This window comes from Toxotes jaculatrix, chromosome 24, assembly GCF_017976425.1.
Source record: "Toxotes jaculatrix isolate fToxJac2 chromosome 24, fToxJac2.pri, whole genome shotgun sequence".
In the NCBI taxonomy this organism is placed as follows: domain Eukaryota; kingdom Metazoa; phylum Chordata; class Actinopteri; family Toxotidae; genus Toxotes; species Toxotes jaculatrix.
Window position 1 is genome coordinate 1,159,700 of NC_054417.1, and position 24,088 is coordinate 1,183,787.

Genomic DNA, 24,088 nt, shown 5'->3' on the forward strand with positions numbered 1-24,088 from the left:
CGTGAAGGAGAGCTCAGCTCTGACCTCCACTTCCTGATGACACCACATCACATCACCACAGCGCTGCATTATTGTTTTATTATTGCACATGTGACAGTCTAACAAGGCTGAATCCAGTGTCAGAGCAGATGATGGATAGTGCTCCGCAGTCACTGATGCCTCATTCATTTCTATTAGACTAATATGGAAATTCCCCCCAGAGTTCAGCCTCAGCCTCATGAAGCTGGAAGATGATATTAATTCATGAACCAATTTCAGAAGCTGGTGGTCAAAGCGGCAGCTGAGGAGTCTGTCTGTTTGTATCTGCCTCCAGATGATGCCACGTCAGAGAAACAGCCCAGAACAAGAGCACAGAAAGAAACTGTTCACACAAAAGTAAACTGCAGATACAGAAACAACCAAAGACTCTGTGCTTGGACATATACAAGAACGGTCCCACCTACTGGACTCAGATCTGGACTTAGATCTGTCCAGTATCTGTTGAGATGTGGATCAAAGAGACAAAGGGAAGAATAAACTCATCAGGCCTCACCACTAACAACCAGATACACATGAGTAAATAAACAAACACAAGTATCTGACCCAACCAACAAGCACAGCAACAAGCACTATACACAAAAACACAACACTCATATTTAGTTGGCAGATCATTTCAGAAAACATTTTGAAACTTTACAAGCAGGCCAAAGGCTGCCAGCATCTGATGAAAGAGGTGATTGAGAAAGTGTAGGAAGTAGTTCCAACAGCTGGTGGAGAGCCAGAGGAAGCCAGGGGAGCGCGGGCTGTTACAGCAGCACATTTCATGGTCACATGCTCAACCATCGCATAAGGTCGAAATGTTCGGGCGTCCACATACTTTTGACCATAAAACCTGTAAAACAGCATTTTCTCAGGGCACTGAGCTATAACAGCGTCTGTACCACGTTAGGATCTGTATGATCCGAAGCACCTCGCAGTTCCAGAGACACACACAGTTTTTTTGCATGTGTGGCCCCGGTGGGATAAATGTATTATTAAGGTGCAGCTCCGCTCATTTCAATAGGGCCACCTCGCTGCCAAGGTGAGCGCTGTGGCCCCCGTGTCAACGCCTGCTTAATATTAACTAAGGCCCTCTGAATAATGTTCATCCTCAGTAACTGAGGTCAACACTGCAATAAGAAGTCTTAAAGGACAAAAACACTGGTACGGTCCTTTCACAAGACATTAAGCTCTGACCCGAAACATTTTACCAGAGGAAGTGAAAGCTAATTCCACTGTTTCATACGTTTCACAGAGAAATGAACGTCCTGCTCATTTCACATCACGTAACATCATTTGTCCAGAAAAGACAAAGAAAAGAATCCTGAAGGTGAAGACAGGAAAACTCTGCAGCTGTTCCAGCTGAGGGTTTTGTTCGCTGCTGTTGAGGAGGGGAAAGTTGGCCAACCATCAGCGAGGCCTTCAGTGTCACGAACTAATACAAAATGCATATTCATGATATGTTGCTATGCAAAATAACATCTGTTTTCCAACAACGTGCCATCTGTCTGAGGGACTCTGTGATATTAACGGCTCATCACGGCAAAAAATAACAACACAGAGGCTCTAAAAAACAATTGTGTCGGTTATTATCTGTGATATGTCATGCAAACAGAGTCTCCACCACCATTTACATGTCATCACACACACACATGCACGCACGCACGCACACACACACACCTCAGTGAGGACATATTCATTTACATTTCAGGCAGGCAGCTGATGTTCCAGAGCTTTAGTGTCCTGCTCAAGAACACTTAGGGAATCAAACCTCTGACCTTTAGACCCTGAGGACGTACTGTTCATATTTTTAACTGGATATCTTGAGCCCAGATTTACTCTGAGCACTTGAGTAAAATGTTTGTATAATTTAGTAAAACAGGAAACAGAAAGAGGTTTTTCTCAGTGTATAATCTCAGACGTTAAACCAGGATTTTAGAGTTAGAGAGTATTTGTTGTGATTTAACATAATTTAGAACGATGTAGAATTTTCACAGACTTCTTGTGCTATATAAAGTTAGATGAAGGGCTCAGTATGCTTCAAACAAAGAACTGCTTCTGTTCACACAAGGATCTCGTCTGAAAATGAGCAGCAAACGTTGTAAGGCACCTCAGAAAGGGTCAAATCAGCTCCGTTTGATCAGGCGTCATCAAACTGCAGACGTCCACACCTTCTCTTCTCAGAGCTGTGAGGATTTCTGGTCCAAAGTTCACTCTGGACCTCTGAAACATTTCAACTCAACCTCATCTCAAGGTCCATGACACCTGAGCAAACTCCACCTAAATAATAAAACTATCACGTGACAAACAGTAGACATGGTGCAAAGTTTCACTGAACTGCATCACTCAACTTTTTAGTCACATTTCTGGAATCAGAGGGGGGAGGAAGAGGAGGGAGGTGGGGTTACTCTGCAGCTGAAGGGGGTGCTGGGGTTTCGGGGAGTCACGGATCCCGGCAGCAGCTGAGGGAGGTCAGCGCAGCCGCCGCGCTGCACGCCGGGGCCCTTCAGGTCTCCGATCTCTGGAGGTTTTGAGGATGGAGGTCCTCATTAAAACCTCCCATCGCTCTGCCCTCTCCTCCCCATCACCCAGTCCTCCTTCTCAGAGGACTCATAGCACTAAACGTATGCCGGGACAGTCCAGGTGTCATCCAGCAGGTGTCTGCTGACAGCTGGAGTGATCTGAACGCATAGAAACACTGAGAGACTGGGAAAGATCCATTTATCGTCTCAAAATTATCTATAAAGTCACAGTTTTTTAAGGTGAATAAATCTGGCATCCGTGTCCTCTGTCTCCTCCTCTGTCTCCTCTCATTTCCTGTCCGTGTCTCACAAAGGCAACAATGACCCAGACTATTTCCCTGTGAACTCAAAGTTCATTTCAAGATTGAACACAATCTTTGCTTTAATCAGCAGATTTGTTTCTGAACTGTTAATAAACTGTTTCCTGTTTCCGTCTCCTTTTTCGATACAAGCTCTGATATAAATACAGATACATACAGACCCATCTCTCAGCTCTCAGCTCTCAGCACAGGAAGCTTCTCACATGTCCAGAATTCATCTGTGTGAGCAAAACATAGGCTGGATACACACAGACAGAAAATGACAGCTCCACCTATAATTAGGCGGTCACATGATACATATGCATCGTCTGTATACAGAACAGAATGTAGCCTGTGTTTTTGTTCACGTGGACATTCACAGGTCGAAGCGCTGCTCTTATGAACACTGCAGGGGGAAATTTCAGGGTGTGGACGACCTCTCCTTTTCCTCTGCTGCTGTTTTTTGACCCGCACATTAAAAACAGGGAGGTCCAATCCTTCACATCACAGAATACCTGGAGACAGATAGACTGAGGCACAAACCAGGATTCACAGCAACAAACACAACTCGGCCAAGGTTTGGAAAAGATTGTGGTCAGAGTTAAAAGACACTGAGACCTACATCGTCCTGACAGACAGAGACACTCAGCCACCAGAGGTGCACGCACAATATGACAAAGGAGACAGCAGGGCTCTGTCATTTCAGCCGAACCAAACAAAAAGTCACAGCTTCGATAAAAAGCTGCATCAGGACTAATTCAAAATATGAGCTGAAGTGTATGAAGCCTGACTCTGTGATTTCAGACGTCCCACAGCTGCCAGGTTAACTGCTCTAACACGGATGTTACACACCAGAGGCAGCAAACACTCCGGTGTTCCTCATGTGGGAAATGAGAAGCTGCTAACACAAACGTTCCATGTAGAACGTACAAAGCTCCACAGCACCGTGTAACCCTCACTCAGGAACAGCTGAACATGAACCTGAGGTGCAGCCATCTTTGATTTGGCGCAGGAGCTCGACAGTGTAACGGTGGTGTGGGTTTTTTCAAAATCCTCACAAGCAAGGTGTTTTTTGAGGATGGTATCCCTTTGTGGTCGGACAGAGAAAACACGTTCTCCTAGAGGGGAGTTCGTCTCTTCTCCAAGTTTCAAAGCCAAAAAAGCAAAAAGGCAGAGAACAAAGCAGCTCTGTGTGTTACTGCTCGCCGAGTGTTTGTGTCTCAGTTTTTACTTCGCCATCACTGGCAAAGGCAAAGCTTTACCAGGGAGCGAACACTATTATTTCATAGCCTGTGAAAACAGATATGAACTGTGTGTAAATTTTAACTATGAATCATAAATACCTGATTTTTCTCCTAAGACTTGTCAGAGGAGTAATCAGAGTGGAGAGAGCTGACACACCTTGTTCACAGAGTCTTTTTTGTGCTGGAGGGCTTTGCCAAGGAGCACACAAAGAGAACAGAGACGGCATCAAACATTCACCACCTGATGCAACGCTGATTTAAGTTTGTTAATGTTTTTCTCCCCGTGGTGAAAATCAGCTCACATCGTGCCAAAAAGCCTCCAAAGCCTGATTATTCCTCCTTGTATTTAAGACTCTCAGTTTATAAATCAAGCTTTTCTCTTTGGGGGGGGTTGTTTTCTTTACAAGCTGGTTCAACAGGCGGGAAATGCAGCATCATTTTCCACTGCAATTAAGAGGGAGGCCCTGATGCTGAGGCAGCGGCCGGTGCCAGCTCTGTGTATGGCTCTGGCACCTTCCAGCCTTTTTCTGGAAAGACTTAACAGGCCCCGGCTGCATGTCTTGGCTCCGAGCTTGGAGCTGGAGTCAGCCTCCCCTGACGTAATCCTTTAAGAAACGGCTCTCCTCGCTGGCTGCGAACCACGCAGCCTCCTCAGAACATAAAGGAAGCCTTGCTGCGATTATCAGCGCGGTTAATAACCACAACCTGAAAGTTAGCAGCAACATCTGAGAGGCCCCCGCTCGCCTCTCCAGCTCCACATTAGAGCCCATTTATGCAAAGCGTAGCTCGGACTGTCAGCGGCTAATCATTGCAAGGATGATCGATGGTGTTTATTTTCCGATGATGGAACGCAACCCCCTGCCTGATGATAATTGTAATAAAAAGGACAGATCAAGCCTGCAAAGTTATTAAATTATCAGACCATAATTTGCATTAATGCCGGCTGCAGAGATGTAGGGTGGGGGTTTGACAGAGGCCCAGCGCCGGCTTGTTAGAGGCTGAGTCCACCTTGAAAAGCTCCCTGTGCCCTTGGCCCCCCGCAGATCCTCACGCCATGCTATGACACAGCCGTCACTGACAGAGGCGTCAGACAGACAGCTCAGGTTTCACTGTCAGACTCTCAGAGCCAATAAAAAAACTCTGATGTCGACATTTTTGCTAATTTCTCCTCATATTTTTCAGCTCCTCTCTCCTCTCCACCATCTGCTGAAACTCCTTTCATTAACTCCTGCACATTTGTCATGGAACTTTAAACATTTTGACACATTTTTCTGTCAAAACTTTTTCTTTTTTATTCTAACACTTTTCTAAGTGCATTTGGAAAACTCCATCAGCTTGTGAAGCCTGTTTTCCTGGATTCTGATATCAGAATAAAACCTGCAGCATCTGATTGTCCCTACACAGCCCAGCATCTGTCAGAAAACCCCTCTCAGACCTGACCCAGGAACCATCAGAGCTGAGTGATGTTCATTAGGCCAGCCAAAGACTTCTGCCTCGGTTGTCCATTTCCCCCCTCTAAGATTTTTTTAAAGTGTTTGAACGGGTCTCGAGGGGAGCGGGAGCTTCTGGTTGGGAGCCAGCTGGATGGAAAAGATCCAGCAGCAGGGGAAAAGAAAATAAAGAGCAGAGGAGAAAAAAAGAGGGCAGCAGCTAATGGGGCTGTGCTGCTTTTAAGTGCAGCGTACCAGAGGAATACATGAATGTGGAGAATTCCCCGTCTCCCCTGAATCACAGCACAGAACTTCAAACCCAAACAACACAGAGAGGTTTCACACAGTGACACACATGTATGAACAAGCGGCAGAGTCCCAGAGGAGCGATGCTGTGTTACAGGTTGGACTCTGCCACGTGACTCTTTACTCGTCGTCACGTCTTGCTCTTTCCGTTTGTCGTTTCATTTTCAGAGCAGGCGTGCTGCCAAACGCTGATCAAACTCGCACATCTTCATTTTAAATTCTCAAAGATCCCAAAGTTTTCAAAGATACTGAACATGTCAGGCTACATTTGTGGGCAAATGGGTGAAATTAAACAAAAGACATGTAGAATAGAGCATTTCTGTTTGACTTTACTGCTTCTCTGACGTGTGCAGTGACCAGCAGGAGCTCAGATCGCTCCTCTTCAGCTGGAAAACATGGATCAAAGAGGGAAGAGCTACTGTCGCTGTGACTCAGTACAAAACCTGAGAAGCCACAGAAGTGTTACAGTGGAGTCCGATGCAGACCGAGAGCCTCTGCCTCACACACGGTTTGATGAAAAACCTCCGTTCATCACATCTGCGTTCATGCTAAAGACAGACACACACACACAAAGTGTGAGCTGTTTTCAGATCCTCTCTCTCAGACGATTTCAGGTCCGGCTGCTTCACGTGCTCTTTGTTTAAGCTCAGAGGAAACCGCTGTGCTCTCAAACTGCAGAGGGAGAAACAAACAGCTCCTCTGCTTTCATTGTGAAAACACTGGTTTTCAGAAAAAACAAACTCTGCAAACACACAAACAGAAAAAACACACAACGTCCTCAATTATCACAAGAGCCAGTTTAGACCAGATGTACAGTAAGAGGGAAATGACAGACTTCTGTGTCTGTCATTTCATGTAAATCCTGAGTTTTAGAATCATCTGCTGCAGCTTCACTGTCCTGCCCAGACAGTTTAACTGACAGGTGGTTTCTGGGAAATGTAGTAACAACACTGAGTTGAAGTAAGAGCAGCTCAACAATAATAAACAGCCAGCGAGCAGCTTTAAAAGGCCTGTACCTGCATGTCCCTTCCCTATAACTCCAGCAGACACCTGCACACCTGTCCCTCCTCCACATCAAGCTGCTGCTCAACAGGTAGAAGCTCAGCCTGTGCCTCAGTGGCTCTGAAGCTCCCTCTACTGGAAAGACTGGAACAACTTGACCGTACGACAACTCAGACACACACCGACGTGAGATCCTGCAGATTAAACAACTCCTCTGAGAAGCTGCACAGGAAAAGCAAATAACAGGATTTCTGTTCTGAGTCTGAGTTACTGAGTTTTCTGATCATCTCAGGTTCAGTTTTACTGCAGCTCAGAAGAAAGGAGGAGTTTTTAATAAAGAATAGAAACACACACACACCACACATATTTATCCTGTTCAGAAATATTTGGATTTTGGAAGAATTACTCAGAGTGAAAGACTTAAAGCCGCACTACAAACTTTGGCAACATGTGAAAACAGGACACACACACACAGTGAACAGGGACGGGCTGCAGTGTGGGTGAATCCTGTTCTGTTAAATAATCATGATGAATAATGAAGGTGTGAGTCGGCCTGGCAGATCTCCCCTCCTGGGCAGACATTTAGTGTCAACCTGACAGGCCCCAGTGCAGCTCGGGGACGAGGGGGGATGAAGTTGTCTCCATATTAAACAGGCAGATTAGACCTGTTAAATGGAGGGCAGCGTGGAGAGGTGCTGCACGTGGACCTCCGGGGTCTGCATCTCATCAGGTGAGCACAGGTCTGAGCTGCGAGGGCGGGGGAAGGGGAGTGTGCCGGCCCGGCCTCTGGCCCGCCTCCACCACACCTCACGTCTCCCGCTTCCGCAAACTGGAACTGACCCCGCGCTTCTGCCAGCCTCTGCTGCAGATAAGCCCGGCCCTTCCCATCATGCACAGGGGCCGCAACGAGCTCCCATGAGCCTCGGCTCGCTCCCTGCCATCTGCCGTGATTTATAGAAAACGGCCGATGATTTATGGGCCAGTCATCTCACAATGAAGTTGTTCTCTTTCATTTGCACGACCTCCCGACCCAGCCGCCACTCCCAGCCAGGTTGGGGAAATGTGCACTAATCATACACTATGAGGGCTTTTAAACAGGAGGAGCTGGGCGGGTGGAGGTGGAGGGAGGGGTGGGGTGGGGCTGCAAATAGAGGGCCTTTAATGAAATTAATTTTCAACAGCATGTGCATACTGATGAAACAAGCAGGCCTGAGAGATGCTAACGAAGCCGTTTCAAGGTCTGACGGCGGGGAGGACTCCGTCCCCACGCCCCGCTTTGATCTAGGAATGAAACGCCCCATTAGGAGCCAGTGATCCACGGGATGTTTAAAGATTTATACGTGTTGGAGAGAAGCTTGTAAACCAAACAGTGTGGCCCTGCAACCTGATCATCTGTAATCACCAATATGGTCTGATCAGATCAGCGGGGACACCTGACCACAGAGATCATCCTCACAGGTTTAACTCAGCTCTGCAGCTTTAAACAGGGTTTGTGTGACCGAGCTGAAGAGACACGGGGCGGCTCCAGTCCACAGTCTGATCTGAATCTGACTGAATGATTCTGTCAGGAGCCTGGTTAGTCTCTGAAATATGAGGACATTGTCTTACAGTGTCAGTGATGAAAGTACATTTACTGTAATTAAATACAATATGAGACATTTTTATTTCCATTTTTTTTACTTCTACCCCACTATATAGTTACTAGTTAATTCTCAGATTCAGATTTTATATTATGATAAATTTATGAAATAAAACAAACTGTTAAAGATGAAACCAGTGGCTCACAAAATTTAAAACAAGTCCTACACTATGTTCATATTCCCAAAACAAAATAAGTGCTGGGCTGATTTCTATAATTTTATTTATTTTTATCAGTTCATTGTTTTTATTTTCTTAATTATTTTTACAGACTTTGGTTATTAATTTATTCTCATGTCTTTTATTCTGTACATTACTGCTCAGTTTTATATTTCACAGACATGATTGTGATTTGATTGATTTAATTTATGGAAGCTTTGTCACATGAGATCCACAGAATCAAAAGCCAATATTTCTAGTATTTTGGATTTTTTTCCGTTTGGTTCTCTGACAAAAACACCCGTCTGCTGTTACAGAACATTTGCCTGTGGGGTCACAGCTGAGCATTTAGGATCATGTGTACCTGCCAGCAGATGTTCTGAGTCGACATCCTGAGCTGAAAAGCCTGAAACCCTGAGCTGAGCTGTTCCTGTCTGTCTGTCTCCATCTGTGGATCTGACTCACTCCTGGTTTGTGGAATCCAGGATGGCCTCGGCCTGTAACAGAAAAAAGCCACAGGTTCGATCTCTCAGGCTTAAGTGTCTTTGAGCAGAGGATGCACTGCTGTGAGATCCTCATCCAGAGAGAACAATCAGGAGCAGAGCAACAGACCACATGAATCCTGACACAGAAACATCAAAACTAAACTCATCTGCCCAAGGACCTGAACCTGTAATAAACAAATAAGGTCAAACTGACGTGTAAACAATAACTATGTACAGTTGTTTGAATAAATCAGTGACAGACCTGGTTATTCCAGTGCTGATGGCGCCATCTGGTGGTGGCTTAAATCCCTTTGTGAATCCACACTGGTTTCCGACTGTTTCAGACTGAAAATCTCACATCAACAGACTTTACAACACGGAAAAACTCAAAACACAGTGTGGTCATAGAAAAGAAGACGCAGAATCTGACGATAAACCCAAAGATCAAGGCACTAAACCTTCATTTGAGAAAACCTGGCCAAAGTGAAACCCAGAGCTCGTAATGACACTAACAGGGGACACCTGTGCTTTTTCATGCAAGTACCAACCAAAGTGCACGGGAAGCTCCACAGTTAAAAACACAGTGCTGGAAGATGTATTCACCTGTTTTACCTAAGTGAAAGTACCAATACAACAATGTCAAAATCCTCAGTGTTGAAGTTCAGTCAGAGGAAGAAAAGAGATGAGAAGATAGAAGTCTGATAGTTTATTTCAAGTTCTGCAAAGTCTATCACAGGTGAAAGAACCAAACATGTAAATATATACAGTCATACACAGGAGAAGAAAACCGAATATAAATATTGGATAGCATGAAATAAAACTAATAACCTAAAAAACAGGAGCCATGCATTGTAAGTGGTTTCAGTGGAAAATATTGCCATTTCACTGCTGGCTTGAAGCTTATTTACAGCACTGCATCTCCTCATTGCAATGTTTTATTCTCACATTAAAGTCCACCTTAAGAAGCAGTGTATTGTAGTGTTAGTACAGGTTAGTATTGTAAAGGACAACCAGGTATATTGCCAGAGATCTTCACCCAAAGGCACACATTCAGGAAATCAAAAGCACATTTTTAAATCTGGAGTTTTTGCTCAACTGCGTTTGTCAAACTAACTACATTTGACAGCAACCCAGGCAGAAATATCCTACGGGTCCTGTGAAGTTCGCATGCACACGTAGTTCAGAAGCTGTAGTTTTAAGTCACACTGTACAAAAAAGTAAAGGGAAATGACTTTCAGTGGCCTAAACTGCAGCAGGCTAACACTGGATCACTGGTACTGGACGACATGCTGCGGAGGACTTCACCGGCCTCTGGAGGCAACATTCAGTCCAGAGTTTAATGTTGATCAAGTTGCCGACTTCTCACAAGAGAAGCGACAACGGGCACTGAACAGTACATTTAACAGTCCGAGTGAATGTGTTTGAAGAGATAAAGTAAGGCCTGGAAATGTTCAGTAACAGCATCCTTCACTTCCTGGGCTCACACGGCCCGTTATATTCTGACATTGTGGGAAATCGGTTTATTCACTTTGTTTTTTTGCCAAGAACCAGATGAGAAGACTGACTCCACTCTAAACGTTAAGCTGGAGGACGAAGGCTGGACACAGGCTGGACACAGGCAGTCTGGTCTGTCCAACTCACACAAAAGACTGAGATGAGAAATGCAGATGTTCCTGGGGTTATGTTTTGGGTGATTTCTCAGACATTATACTGAGAGTATGGCAGGGTTTAGTTTTTTCCCCATGCCTCAGATTTACTTTCAATAAAAATAAATACAAAAATGTAATTACTGGCTGTGGTACGAAGATGAGTGCTATCAGTCTTATCTCGTTCTTGGCATTTCAACAAACCGTTGCATTTCCCAAAATGTCAAACTAATCCTTGTCTTAAACCACCTCTGGAGTGTTTGTTTGGACTTGCCTAGTGTCCCAGACGGGTGGAGTTTAGCACCAGGAAAGTTCAACCAGTCAGTCTGATTTCAGTGTTCAGTCAGTAAGTTTGTTTTCCATCATGGTAACTCTACCTTTCTGCTGAGATACAGTACGTACACTGGAGTTATTAGGCGCGTTTGTTAGTATTATAATAAGCAGCAGTAACATTTTGTTTTAGGTGCACTTTAAAAAAACATGACACTTCTGTACACTGACCAGCGGACGCATCTCAGAGGAGCAACACAATGGAAATTTACAGTGCTTCGACGTGAAAATCCGAGCTGGGTTTCTCAGAGTTTATTGCTAATGTTCGAAGATAAAACTCTCTCTTTCACTCTCTCATTTTCAGCTGGAGGCTCCGCAACGCTGGCACTTTACAGTTCATCAGTTCACACTGTCGCTTGCTTTTAGATTGTCAGTCTCTCCGTCAGATTTAGGTATTTAGGTTTGTCTTTTGCTAAAACATTTCACATTTTAAAGTCAAAGTCTTTAAGTGACTTACATTCAATTTAGGAACAAATGATACAGAAGAGTTTCATCTCTTCAAAATAAAAAAAAAACACTGACAACAGTTTGTCAGCAAAATCGATCATTAGATTACTGTGGAAAAAAAATCATAAATTTAAATACTGAGACATTTAGACCTTCATCCTGACCTTTAGATTCAGTCTTAAGTGTAATATAACATATATATTAAGATATTTTGGAATGAAACTCAATAAATCACAGTAGTCTCGACTTGACAGCAGACTAAAAAAAAATCCAATAAACTCCCAGTTTACTCAGAACTGGGTCTGTAGACTCACATCCCTCAGAAACAAAGGTGAGAACATCACTGCTTTCTTTCATTCTGTTCTGTTCTGTTCTCTTCACAGCCATTAAAAAAATCCCCCGTATGATTTCAAATATAGAAATATAGATGACAAATCAGGTTTATGTAACTGATCAGTTTCAGCTTTGTGAAACAGTTATTGTTCATTTTTCCTCAATTTTCTAACAAAGAGAATCACACTGTTAATTAATGTAAGTCACTGATGAAAATTTCAAACGATAATTTGAATATATACGTGATTTATCGTTCAGCTACAGGCAAAGGATACGTGCGTGAGATCAGAAGCATCGTTTCAGGAAAACACGGTAAAAAAAGGTTTTAGAAAGCAAACGATTTATGGTAGATTTTTAAATGAAAATTCAGCTGATAAGTTTTACAAGGATTGGACTGAGTCCTTATTTTGCAGATCGTGATGTTCTGGCTTTATAATAATACTGATTCCTTCTGCTGCTTTTTTTTGTTTTTGTGTTTTTTTAAATCTAAATCATTGGCCAGCCAAATGATCATTTCATATAAACTCAGATAAACTTGGATTTCACATTCTACACAGCTGACTCAGTCCCCTCTTCTTCTGCTGTACTCCGTGAGGTGTCGGCCACATTTCTAAATCACAGCTCATCATTTCTAACGTATTCATCTTCAGATGGACCCTTAAATTCAGCCTTTAAAAGACTGTTGTGCCACTTTCTTCAAAAACTCAATACTGCTCAAAATTCAACAAATGCACACGTTAAGAACTGGAACGTATTCCACTTCATTTAAGATTGATCCACCAGGTACAGTGAGGCAGTAGTTCAGGAAGGAGAAACACAGGTGAGATCCACGGTCATTCAAAGCTCTTTACATTCAATATATGATAAGGTTTGATGTGTCAAAGCAAATAAACTGTTCAAAGAAATGAATTAAAAGGTACTAAAATGAATAAAAACACTGATAGCCACAGGTTTCCTCCTGCACTGACAGGAAGGAAGTTACACCGCAAACATTCTCCTCTTCTTCCACGATTGCAAACTCACCTCACGTCCTTCAAAAGTTTACCGAGATCATCTCGATGCTGGGACAACTTCAGCTCCAAAGATCACCTTTAATTCACTCGACAGAGGAAAAGTCAAAGTGATGGTGACACGAGGAGCGAGTAGGAAGAGGAGATGATGGTTTCAGGCACACAGCCTCTGAAATACGGTTTCTTCAATCACATCGGTTCCATCACCCCTGGATGGAAGATGAAGTCTTAAGGCTCATGACTAACGGTAGTGTGGAGGTTCAGGTGCAGGGCCTGGTCCTAAAGATCAGATCAGCTGGTGGAATGAGATGGTTTCTGAAAGCTAAGCGTGTGCTGTGGGAGTTAGTAGGACGAGATGTCGGAGGAGCTGCTGCTGTTGCTGGTGGAGGTCTGGGCCCTCTTGATGTACAGGTTGAGCAGCTTCATCTGTTGGAGGCAAACAGCAGGGGGAGGGGGGGGGGGGTTAGAGGAGTCTGAGGCTACGATGAGACCCTCCCAGAAATACTCACTGTCGGGCTGTGGATTTCAAACGTTCAAAAGTTTATGAGCTTCACTTTACTAACTCCAGCTACAGCTGATACCTGTGTGAATAAATAAAACTTAACTCACTACTGATGGCGTGAAACGGACTCTCAGAGCAGGAGGGCATACTGAAGTGTGAACAGTCAAACTGTAGTAATAAGCTCAGAGCTGGCACTGACTCCAGCTGCACCTCTTTCCACTGATGCTGATGGAAATCTGGTTAAGGAGAAACAGGGAGGACGTGTGTTTACCTTGCTGCCGGTCAGCTGAGCCAGGTAAGGCTTCAGCTCCTCACCAATCACAGAGTAGATGGCCACCAGGCAGAAGACGCTGGCCTTCCTCACACTGCTCTCTGTGTTGTCGTAGCCCTGCAACAGCAAACAACGATCAGTGAAACACAACTGCAGCAACACTTTTTATAGCTGCACTGCTACACCACTGCTGTGCTCTTTTACTGTGTATTCTGTACACAGCTTCTGAAGCAGCAGGAAAGTTGTGACCGCTCCCACCTGCAGGAGTCCAGGTATGATGTCAGGCAGCAGCTGGTGCAATGGCTCCTTGGTGATGCGTTCAATGGCCCTCGTCTGCATCTTAATAGCGGCCAGGTTGATGGGGTAGTCTGCTGTCTGCACGATGGGACAGAGGACCTTGATGCACTGCTCCGGGTGGATGGAGCCTGCCAGCGTGGAGGCTGCCTCCTCCGCCGCCCGCACCACCTTCAGAGGAAGAGAACATGATGTCGGTCAACAAAATATTCCAAATCCAAAATTAGGAACATGTGTCATTTGTCCCAGTCAGACTGAAAATAACCCAAATGGCTCAAACCTCCTTGTGCGAGTCTTTGTGCGCCTCCAGCGTCTTCATGATGGTGAGCTCGGCGTAGTTCTTGAAGCGGGCCGGCTGGTTCCTCAGGATCTCCTTCAAGACTCGCAGGGCCAGAGCCCGGATCGTGTGCTGAGAGAGAGGAGTCAGGTCAAAGTGGCTCACAGGAAGTTTTCTACAATTACGATCATCAAAAAGCACTGAGAGGATGGAAGACAGAGTCTGAAAGTCCTTACATCTTTGTCTCCCAGCGTCTCCAGCAGCAGCAGCAGCATGGTCTTGAAGTGTTCCTCCCAAACCACCAGGCTGTCCTCTCTGGCCACCTTCAGCAGCTCCAGAAGGGTCCCCCGTTGCTCCTCGGGGCCCCGCTCTCCTGCCTGGCCCTGAGACAGCTCCTTCAGCAGCTCCCCGACCAGCTCCAGCTGCTCGGCGGGGCCTGCTGCGGGCGGAGGGAACACATCAACCACACCGACTTTGAAGTGGCTTCACAAAGATGGACGACACCATAAATCTGCCACTTCACGTCCTATGCTAATAATTCAGATTAAATAAATGGTGTGTTACTTTGGTCACAGTACTAACTCCTCAGAGAGCTGTGACGGCTCAGATCTAAATCAAGCAAAACATGAACAGATGCAGAGATGAAGTCTGTACCAGGGAAGCTTTTTGGGTTCAGGATCTTGTTTTCAACAGATTCTTGTCGTCGGCCTGCAAAGGACAACAGGAAACAGTTTAAAACACAACGTGACAAACTAAATGCATCAACACAAAACACAACTTTTTTATCTTCTATCCGGAGCAAAGAGAACGAAGTCTCACCATCTCGTAGCTGCTCCACAGCGCCCTCGTACAGCGCATCCTTCAGGGCGGCTTTGTCCAGTGTGCTTATGCCGTCGGTGTAGTTGTACGGATTGTAGTCGCGGAACCGTGGCCCGGCGAAGGATCGTGGCGAGGGAGTGTTCAGCAGCGACGTCTTGTTGTCCAGGGCAGTGCGTCCGCCCTCCACCACATCACCACCGAGCCGAGGGTCAGGGTCAGAGGACGCCCCGACTCCAGGCTGAAGAACAACCATGAGAGCGAAGTCACCTCCAAACGGCCAAAATTCATGCATTCAATCATTTTACAAAAGCTAAAGCTACGCCTGTCTGGCACCTCCATGTCCCCAGTGCAAATCTACTCCACACTGAACAGCTTTATAAATATTCACTTCTGATGTCTTTGTTTCCTGTAGTTACATTTTTTTCACGTCTGTGCTCATAAACTAAGCTGAATCAGGCTCCTCACCGCGCCGTCCCTCTTGCCTTCCCGCCTCAGTGGCTCCATCAGGTCTTCTTGGCTGCGGAAGCTGAAGTTCTGAATGGCCTCGGTGACGCCGCGCAGCGAGCTGTAGATCTCCTCTGAGTTCAGGTTTTCACTGTCGTACTCCAGCATACTGCAGCGAGGGAGGGAGGGGGGGGGGCAAACAGATTTATTAGAAAATGTAATCACATGAGAGCCGGTTCTAAAAAGGTTTCATCATCAGAGGATCCTCTGTGAGGGGAACAGTTATGTGACTTTGCTGCTTGAAATCAGAGATCTCTGGTTCTTTGAAGGAACCTTCCTCCAGGGATACTTGTGGAGCTACAGTTCTTTTAGCTGTGGATGGAGATCTCCATGGAACCTAACCTAACGAGGTCCCTGTGCTTCCTTAGAACCCTTTTCAAACAGACGTGCTGATCCAGGATCACCTCAGATATGGTCAGTCATTCGATGGTCGTGGATTAGCACTGGTTTTGTGAATAATGAGGACACTTTCCTAGACATGGACCAAACACAATCCTTATTGTGAGCGCTTTGTCCAAAATTTTAAGAAAATAAAAGCTGCAAGGAACTTCACCAAACTTCTCTTTCATAGTTTTATTCCTGAAGTTTTTCATCAATAAAGAAAAGTCAAACTGGAACCGTCCAGATTCTGTCCATGACTAGGAAAACAGGCAGCACCGGACAGTCAGAGTTTGGACCTGCAGTCCATGTTTGCTGTGCACCACGATGTGTTACAGTCCAGCACGGCACAGTGCACGTGCAGAGCCGTGCATGTTGACAGACCGACACAGGTAGAGGCAAACAGGTGAGTGAAGCACAGAGACACGTTTCACGCATGTTCTCACCTGAGGACTTTCAGTTTGGTGAAAAACAGGAAGCAAACACATGGACAGTGAACGACAATTTGAGCAGATGGAGGCACAAATTGTTGCAGCAAAGCAGAAGAGACAACAGGTGAGACTGTTAGTGAGTCAGAGGTTTAAGGTTTCACAGTATTTTGTCCAGAAAGTGGAGACAAACTCCAGTTTTGTGAGAATCAGCAGCAAATTGAATTTCTTTTTCTTTGCTTTTTCTTTTTATGTCGTACGTCTTAAAGCTGATTTTTACTCATAATCAAGGATTTTAAACATGAAAGAGATGATAGCAGGCCCACTCTGGACAGAGAATCCTGTGCACAACTGAATTCATAAAAATATTATTTGATTTTCAGTCACAAAGGTCAAGATGTGGATTTTAGGTCAGAACCCAGCCCTACTGTGAAACCCCGAGGAGAGAGGAGGAGGAGCAGGAGGAGGAAAAGGGGGGTGGGGTTACCTGGGTGAGTAAGCTCGCCGCAGGGCCTTGAGGGAGGAGTGGGCAGTGGGTGGAGGAAGAGGGGAGGGGAAGGGTGGAGGAGGGAATTTGGAGAGCCCATCTGCACTCCAGCCCCACACCCGACTGCCACCAGCCGGGGAGGACGAGGGGGGCGGGGGGAAGAGAGGCAGAAGAGAAGGAGGAGAGCAGCCCAGAGAAAAGATAGAGACGTGAGAGTTCTCAGTCAGGGTTAGTACAGGTGGGTGGATCTCTGGCACCAGTATCATACTGGTAAACCTCTGGAGCAGCTGTAACATCTGGCGTCAGCGTGCTGCTCAGACACAAGCAGAAAATCACTGACGGTATTTTACAAAGGCGTGAAGCTTCGTCTGCTCCAGACAAGAGTAAGTTTATACTCAGGCTGCGTCTGAAGGCAGAGACATACGCTCTTTACCTGCAGCTACTGAGAGGAGCTGTTACTCTGAAGGTTAGAGTTTGATGATCCTTGTCTAAAATTAAACATTACTGAGGTGTGAGCTGTGGATCAGACAAAATAAGACATTCAGTGAGGAAATCTGTAATGGATGTTTCATACACTGTGATTAATCAGCTGAAACCCAACGTCTGAAAAAACATTTGACTGATCCAGTCTGAAAACAAAAGTCTGACTGTGGAGCTGTGACTGTGACGGGGATGAGTACCAAACAGCAGCTGTTAGTATCAGATCAGCGGCGTGCCGTGGCAGCGTACCTGGGAGAAAGCCCTCCATGGGAGCAGTTGGTGGGCGAGGTGAGCGGGCTGCTGCGGCTGCTGGGCTGTCGTGGAGGCGTCCGACCTGCTGAGTTACTGGGAGACGCCTGCAGATCGACCAAACGCACAACTGGCTTTATACACGCACACACCTCTGAAACATTACTGGATTCCTACTCCAGGATTACACAGTGGCATTCATTCTTCAACGTGAGTGAAAGGAACTGTTCCTCCAACTGAACATTATCTTTAGTTTGATGAGACAGGAAGCTGATTTTATTCTACATTTTTTTGTAGTTTCGTAGTTTGACACACTCCCAGTCCTTTCCTGTGTCTGTGTGTGTGTGTGTTACCATGACGACGCCGCTGTTGGCGCTGGCGTTCCTCAGGTGGTTGTGCAGCAGCTTGGTGGTCCCGTCCTGGAAGGTTTTGGGCAGAGCTCCCAGCAGCATGGTGAACTCAGGTGTGTTCAGCTCGAACAGGGCGATCAACACCACCTGGGCCGCCTGCGGACACACACACACACACACACACCAAATTTCACTTGATTTATCACTACAACTTCCTGCTGTGCCCTGTGAAAAGTTTGGCCTCTCCTGTGGGCTAAAAAAAATCAACCAGTCCTTTCTTGATTCTAATGCAGCCTCTTTCCAGACGGAGTTTATGTTTGCTGCCATTTGTCAGTTTAGCAAAATCCTTGTCTACTTCTTCAAATGTTCAGGAAACACATCTCAATGCCCAAAACCTCAGAGATACAACTTAAATCCAGAGCTTTTTACTGGACATGATGGAGCACAGACGTATGAACTCTGCACAGGATTAAAAACACTCAAACAGAGAACAAGTGACATTTTCTGACCCCAGAATCTCAACTTGAACTCGTAACTATGAGAGCAAATGACATGTTAAGAAGCACATTTGTTGCAGTGAACATGCAGCACATCCATCCAAGTGAAAAATGAAAAGTAAGTTAAGCAAAAGATGGAGATTCTTCAGGATAATACAAACGTAGGTTTACAGAAAAACAGTTGGGGCTGGAACAGTTAGTCTCAGCGTTAAGCTGCACAGACAGCAGCCCCAGCCACTCATGCACAGACTGGATCAGTCAAAGCTGAGGACACTCAAACGCTGACCGTGTTCAACATGATTCTGAACACTGCTGAAATCAAACAGTTTCAGAGCCGTTAGTGTCGAGAAGCTGTCACACGACTCGCCCACTGTCCGGTTATTCTCCGTCAGCTGCTCCCCGGCTGTTTCTGACGGCTCAGGCTGGGTTAGAGCACGTTACAGACCCCGGTCATGCTGTTTGAGGGAGAGTCTACCTGCTTGCACCTCTCCTCCAGGTTGCCCTCCCCAGGCAGAGAGGCCACGGTGCTGGGTCGGCCTGAGAAATCCTCCCCTGCCCAGTTATGAAGGGTCTGGGATTTTGGTGGACGAGAAACGGCGAATGGAAAAAAAAACATCGAGACGTGAAAAGAAAAAATGAAACAAAAAACAAGTAAAGCTACAAACAAAGGGACACAACAACAAAATTTAAAAGACAAAAAAGGAAGCTGTGTTCTGAGGGAAGACAGAGGTGACACTGAAACTTGACCCCGTCCCGTGACTCCTACCTTGCGGACGTCAGAGCTCTTGGGCTCTGTGGTCCAGGTGATGATGCGTGAGACAGCGAGACGCGTCTCACTGGAGTTGACAAAGTCAGCCGGATCCATCTGGCGGGCCAGGGCTTCGATGTAGCGCAGGATGGCCACCTTCACCTTCAGGTTGGGCGTCTGCGTCTGATCCACGATGAAACGCATCAGGATGTTGAACTGCTGCTCATACGGGAAAGACTCTCTGCAAGAAGACGGACAAAGACAAAGAGACGCAGCACTGGAAAAGTTTTTAAAACCATATTAATGTTTCAGCGGAAAGATTTTTTCACTGATGCCAACCTGGTGACATCAAGGGCCTTCTGGACTTTGGCCTGGACGGAGCCCAGGAGGTCAGCCCCCATCTTCTTCAGCAGCTGGGTGAGCAGGACGAAGAGCCAGTCCTGCAGGTCGTCCCTGTGCAGAATGATGAAGTCCACCAGCGTCTCCAGGAACATGCTGAAGACCTGATACGGAGAAAGGGACGGTGGGTAGGACAGGGGAGGACAGACGTCAGACAGGTGGAGCAGGACAGAAGGACAGAAGGAAGGAGAGGAGAAAGGAAAGAAAAGACAAGAAAAAGGAAACAAGACAAAGACATGTTCTCCACTGAGTTTGTCTCAGACGTTTAAACACACAGAGCTGTTTGTCTGACAGGACAGTGAAGTGCCGGTCTGATCAGAAGGTGAGCAAACACTTACTCTCTGGTGTTTGTTAGAGTCCGCAGCAGCCAGGAGGCATGCAACAAAGAAAACACAGTGTTAGTGCGTCCTGCAGTTAGTTCTGACACGTGAGCAGTAAATCCAGACATGTATGACCTGCTGTCACTCTTCTCCCAGTGAAGGAGACGTCATATTAATCATGGACCTGTTTGGCCATGATGTCTGCAAACATCTGGCTGCTGCCTGATGTTAGTCGTGCAGGCTGTGGGTCACAGACGCTCAGCTGGATCTCACCTTGCTGTGAGGGTCCGCGAACATCCTGGTGAAGATCTCACAAAGCCTCTTCAGCTCCACACGACTGTCGGAGAGAAACCATTCATGTTTTGAATTTCAAAAGCAAAAGCTGGTATCCACTTACTTCTTAACGATGTTTTTAAAAAAGTAGCTGATTCCCATCTTAGTGCTGTGAGCCTCGCTGCACCCACCTGAGCATCCTCTGGCTCTTGAGCAGATTCTGTAGTCCCAGCAGTCCCTCCTTCCTCTCAGACCAGTTGGCACTAGCGCAGTGGTTCAGCACCTCTGCCACGTCCTCCGTCTGACGCAGGTAATGCGGCGCCATGCCGCCGTTGCGTGAGCTGTACGAGCGCTCCGAGCAGGCGCTGGAGGCGTCGCTGTTGGCGTCATCATCAGAGTACATGCCCGGTGACTCAAAACGCCGCCTCACCGGCCTCCGCTGAGTAAAAGGAGAGAAGTTATTGTGACTTCAGCTGTCACACCTCCAGAAGCCAAATCTACAACTACTGCTTTGAGAAGATCTACCATGCAGCTACAGAGTCAGAGTCATGCAGGTTCCTGATGATGTGCTGTGAGATGGATGAGCTTATATGATGCTGGCTTGAAGCACTTTTACCAAAGTGACGACAGCCGTGATACAGACTAATGTTTGAAATGACTGTGACAGGGAATCTGCTCGAGAGGAAATCACTGGCTGAGTTCGAGTTTGCTTGAACAAAGTGCTGCGTCCCAGCTGGCTGTCACCTCCAGTTTTAAATGTCAGTGTTTAAAAGGTCATGCTCTGCATGCACTGAGAGGATGGATGAACTCGAGGCAGATTTATTTGTACCTTACTCCTTGAGTCTCCTAAGAGCTGAAATTTGCAACGTTCAGGAAGAAAGAGCACAGAGGACGTTACTGTGGGGTTTTACAGGCTCTAAAAACATCAACAAAGCCACCATTTGTATGTCTCGTTAATCAACATCAATTCTTACCAGAGCATCTGCAACAGCAGCCTCAACCTCAGTGCCGGTGTTGAGGATTCTCATGGCGTTGACAGAGGCTGAGATCCGAGCCTGATGGGACAGCCGGTCTGAAAAGGAGAAGGTCAAACAAGCATGAGCAGGTGAAGAGGAGAGAGAGTCGTCCGGAGTTCAAGCAAATTCAACTGAGTGCAATTTGGTAACATGCACAAACATAATGGAACAGAAAATAATGATGAGGACCAATTTGTTCTTCACTTCTGAACAGAGAGGAATAAACTGCGGTCCTGCTTTTTAATAGGCTCAGCTTCAGCAAGATGGAATTTCTAACTTGATTATTTAGGTTGGGCTTTATTAAGAAAAAAAACTGCTTCTATAATTAACTATTTACAGTATTATTTTTAATAAATACACCAAATTAAGTCAGAGGATTGTGGTTGGACAAATACAGATTTGTAATTTGAACATGGGCAGATTTCCTCAGAGCCTCGTCAGCGCTAACGAAGACCATGGTGGAAGCAACATAACAGTGATATACAAAACCCAACCCAAAAAAAAAATTAGCAAAGAGTGTTGATTTTACCAAAATACCAACCATGTGTTTAGGCAATTAGAATCTAACAGACGTCTGAATCTAAACGTAGAGCAGCCAGCAAATTCCTAAATCAACAAAATGAAATATTTAATGCAAAACACATCATGAAAAGTACAAAACAAAGGTCATGTGAAAAAGCACTGCTTCAACATCACGTCACAGAATCATGATCATCACAAAGCTGCAAAATAAATATTGTAAGGACAAACAAAGGTAGATGGAAATATTTTCTCTTCACAATTTACGACCACTGAATTTTTCTTTTTTCTACGGCTGTCAGTCATAAAACCATCACAGCAACATAATAATGAAAAGAGTGTTTCTGGAATTGTGAAGAGCAGGCTGACGTTCAGCATCGCCCCCTGCAGGTGAGTGAAATGTATTGCTTTAAATGAACCAAAGTGGGAAACTACCAACAACGAGTTCTGCCTGAAACCATCACTTCAGCAGCTCTGATCAATTCAAAAGCCACAGAGGAAATTTAACAACATCTGGCTGGTGATTATTTCCCACTCTCTGTCCACTAGAGACAGAGCCAAGAGGTGGACATGCAGGGAGAGGCTGCACGAAGCAGGAAAACTCCGTCAGCCAGATACCTCCACGGGAATCACACGGAATAAATGTTTGTGAAACAGAGACAGAACGCTTTGTGTTGGTTTGTAATTTATCTGGCTGACTGAGTAGATCTGCTCCCTGTGAAGACCTCACTGGTCACCTGAGTAGCACTCTGCAGAGGACAGGGCGCTGGTTGAACGGGAGTGACGGCGAGTCGCTGCAGGAGGACGTAAAGTTATCACGTTATCATGATACAGAAATGGAACCTGATCAACCAACACCTGGCTAACTAAAAACCTCTGCACTGAGTCAGTATGATAAAAGACAACAAATAACTTAATGAACTCTCTGTGTATTAGGAGTTGAGATATGTCTGTGTCTTTGCACTTAATTAGACGATTAGTCCAACAGACAAAAATCTGGACATTTCACTACAGAGCATGCAGAGAAACAGGCAGGAGGAACAGTGACAGAGGCAGACAGACGTGCAGGCTGAGCAGAGAAGCTAAGGTTGTTTGTCTCCTGAAGGTTTCACAGAAAGCTAGCACTACTCTCCACTACTCCAAACTTTACAGGGCCTTAAATTAAATTTGTCAACATGTCTAATTTCCCAGATGTTGCTTTGTGCTCCCCTGAGCGGGGGAGGCTTTGGTCGGGACTTCAGTACCATACTCACCCAGGGGGGAGAAACCCCTGGCGGGGCTCGTGTCGCGGCTGCTCTCGCGACTGGTTTCGCGGCTGCAGCCCTGACTCATGCTTGGTCGGGGAATTCGACTCCGGGCTGGAGAGGTGAGGCAGAGAGACAGACAGACAGAGAGACAGACAGACAGCAGCGCAGGGGGAGAGTTTAGCTTGAAGCACATTGGACCAGACACTGACACCTGAAGCTCTGCAGAGTTGGTTAGTGAGGCAGCAGAGGAGGGAGAATACGACTCGGGGAAGCAGCAGGTAGGGTATTAATATGAGGAAAAGGAACAGGAACCTGGAGCGTTGTTGTCTTGTTGGTTGAGAATGAATCTAAGTGTGAACAAACATTCACTTTAACCAGTCAGTCACTCTTCACATTCACCAGATCTGTCGATCAGTAGTTGGTGGTAAAACAACCCAGACAAAATGTAATGATTCTGTTTTTTCTGTAATAATTTCAGCTGGAATGAGCACAGAAAAAGATGAAGCCATTTCCAGTGTTAAAGAGTTGCTGTTGTTGTTGTTCTGTAACGGATACAGAATAGAACAGAACAGATTTATTTATTCAGTCAGTCTTTCTTCTTGCAGCCCTGTGGTTGGACGCCCTCCTTACCCATGCCTGATCTGGTGGGACTGGTCTCTCGGCTGCAGCCCTGGCTGCGGTGACCTCGAGGTCGGCTCTTGTCGGTCAGACTGGCAGAAGCGTTGTTGGCAGAGGCGGCGGCGGTCGAGGTGGAAGTGCCCATCGTCGGTCTTGGAATTCTGCCATAGGTGGAGCTGAGCAGCCGGCCTGGAGAACCGGAGCGACTGCCGGCTGAAGAACAGAGGGAAACATTTCAGTGCAGATTTATGAAGATATATGTGGAGTGCTTTAATGACACTAAGGATGGAAAAAAAGAATTTTCAAAAAGATGATTCAAAATTTCACATCCGATGCAAAAGACACAAAAAGCAGAGGCGACTCACGCTGAGACTGTGAGACGACTTTCCCTCGGCTCCGACCTCGGCTGTCTGTCACAGACGGACCGTTTCCTGAACTCGTCCTCCGGGTTCGTACTCGGCCTGGAGAGACAGAACGAAAGAAACCAGGAGAGAAAGAGACAAAACCAACATGAGGAAAAGGAACCATCATCATCTGAATTCG

The 24,088-nt window shown here is 45.9% G+C and overlaps 1 protein-coding gene across 11 annotated transcripts in view; it reads right to left on the bottom strand.

Annotated features, from left to right (window-relative positions):
* Positions 1-9,794: 9,794 nt before the first annotated feature.
* LOC121177835 (CLIP-associating protein 1-B-like) overlaps positions 9,795-24,088 on the bottom strand; it is a 32,082-nt gene continuing 17,788 nt past the window's right edge. For 3 of the 11 annotated variants that reach the window (XM_041032195.1, XM_041032196.1, XM_041032197.1), the window contains exons 20-39: positions 23,911-24,006; positions 23,558-23,758; positions 21,120-21,217; positions 20,975-20,998; positions 20,337-20,584; positions 20,146-20,209; positions 19,891-19,893; positions 19,493-19,656; positions 19,172-19,394; positions 18,881-18,976; positions 17,912-18,064; positions 17,559-17,665; positions 15,498-15,645; positions 15,033-15,270; positions 14,868-14,921; positions 14,450-14,652; positions 14,217-14,345; positions 13,901-14,107; positions 13,643-13,759; positions 9,795-13,295 (exon numbers count right to left, since the gene is read on the bottom strand). In XM_041032195.1, coding sequence (XP_040888129.1) covers positions 13,212-13,295; positions 13,643-13,759; positions 13,901-14,107; positions 14,217-14,345; positions 14,450-14,652; positions 14,868-14,921; positions 15,033-15,270; positions 15,498-15,645; positions 17,559-17,665; positions 17,912-18,064; positions 18,881-18,976; positions 19,172-19,394; positions 19,493-19,656; positions 19,891-19,893; positions 20,146-20,209; positions 20,337-20,584; positions 20,975-20,998; positions 21,120-21,217; positions 23,558-23,758; positions 23,911-24,006 — 2,657 coding nt within the window. In that variant the 3' untranslated portion in view covers positions 9,795-13,211. Of the gene's footprint in view, positions 13,296-13,642; positions 13,760-13,900; positions 14,108-14,216; positions 14,346-14,449; positions 14,653-14,867; positions 14,922-15,032; positions 15,271-15,497; positions 15,646-16,829; positions 16,953-17,558; positions 17,666-17,911; positions 18,065-18,880; positions 18,977-19,171; positions 19,395-19,492; positions 19,657-19,890; positions 19,894-20,145; positions 20,210-20,336; positions 20,585-20,974; positions 20,999-21,119; positions 21,218-22,933; positions 23,039-23,557; positions 23,759-23,910; positions 24,007-24,088 lie in introns of all 11 variants that reach the window. The other 8 variants (XM_041032198.1, XM_041032205.1, XM_041032200.1 and 5 more) reach the window with 8 other exon arrangements.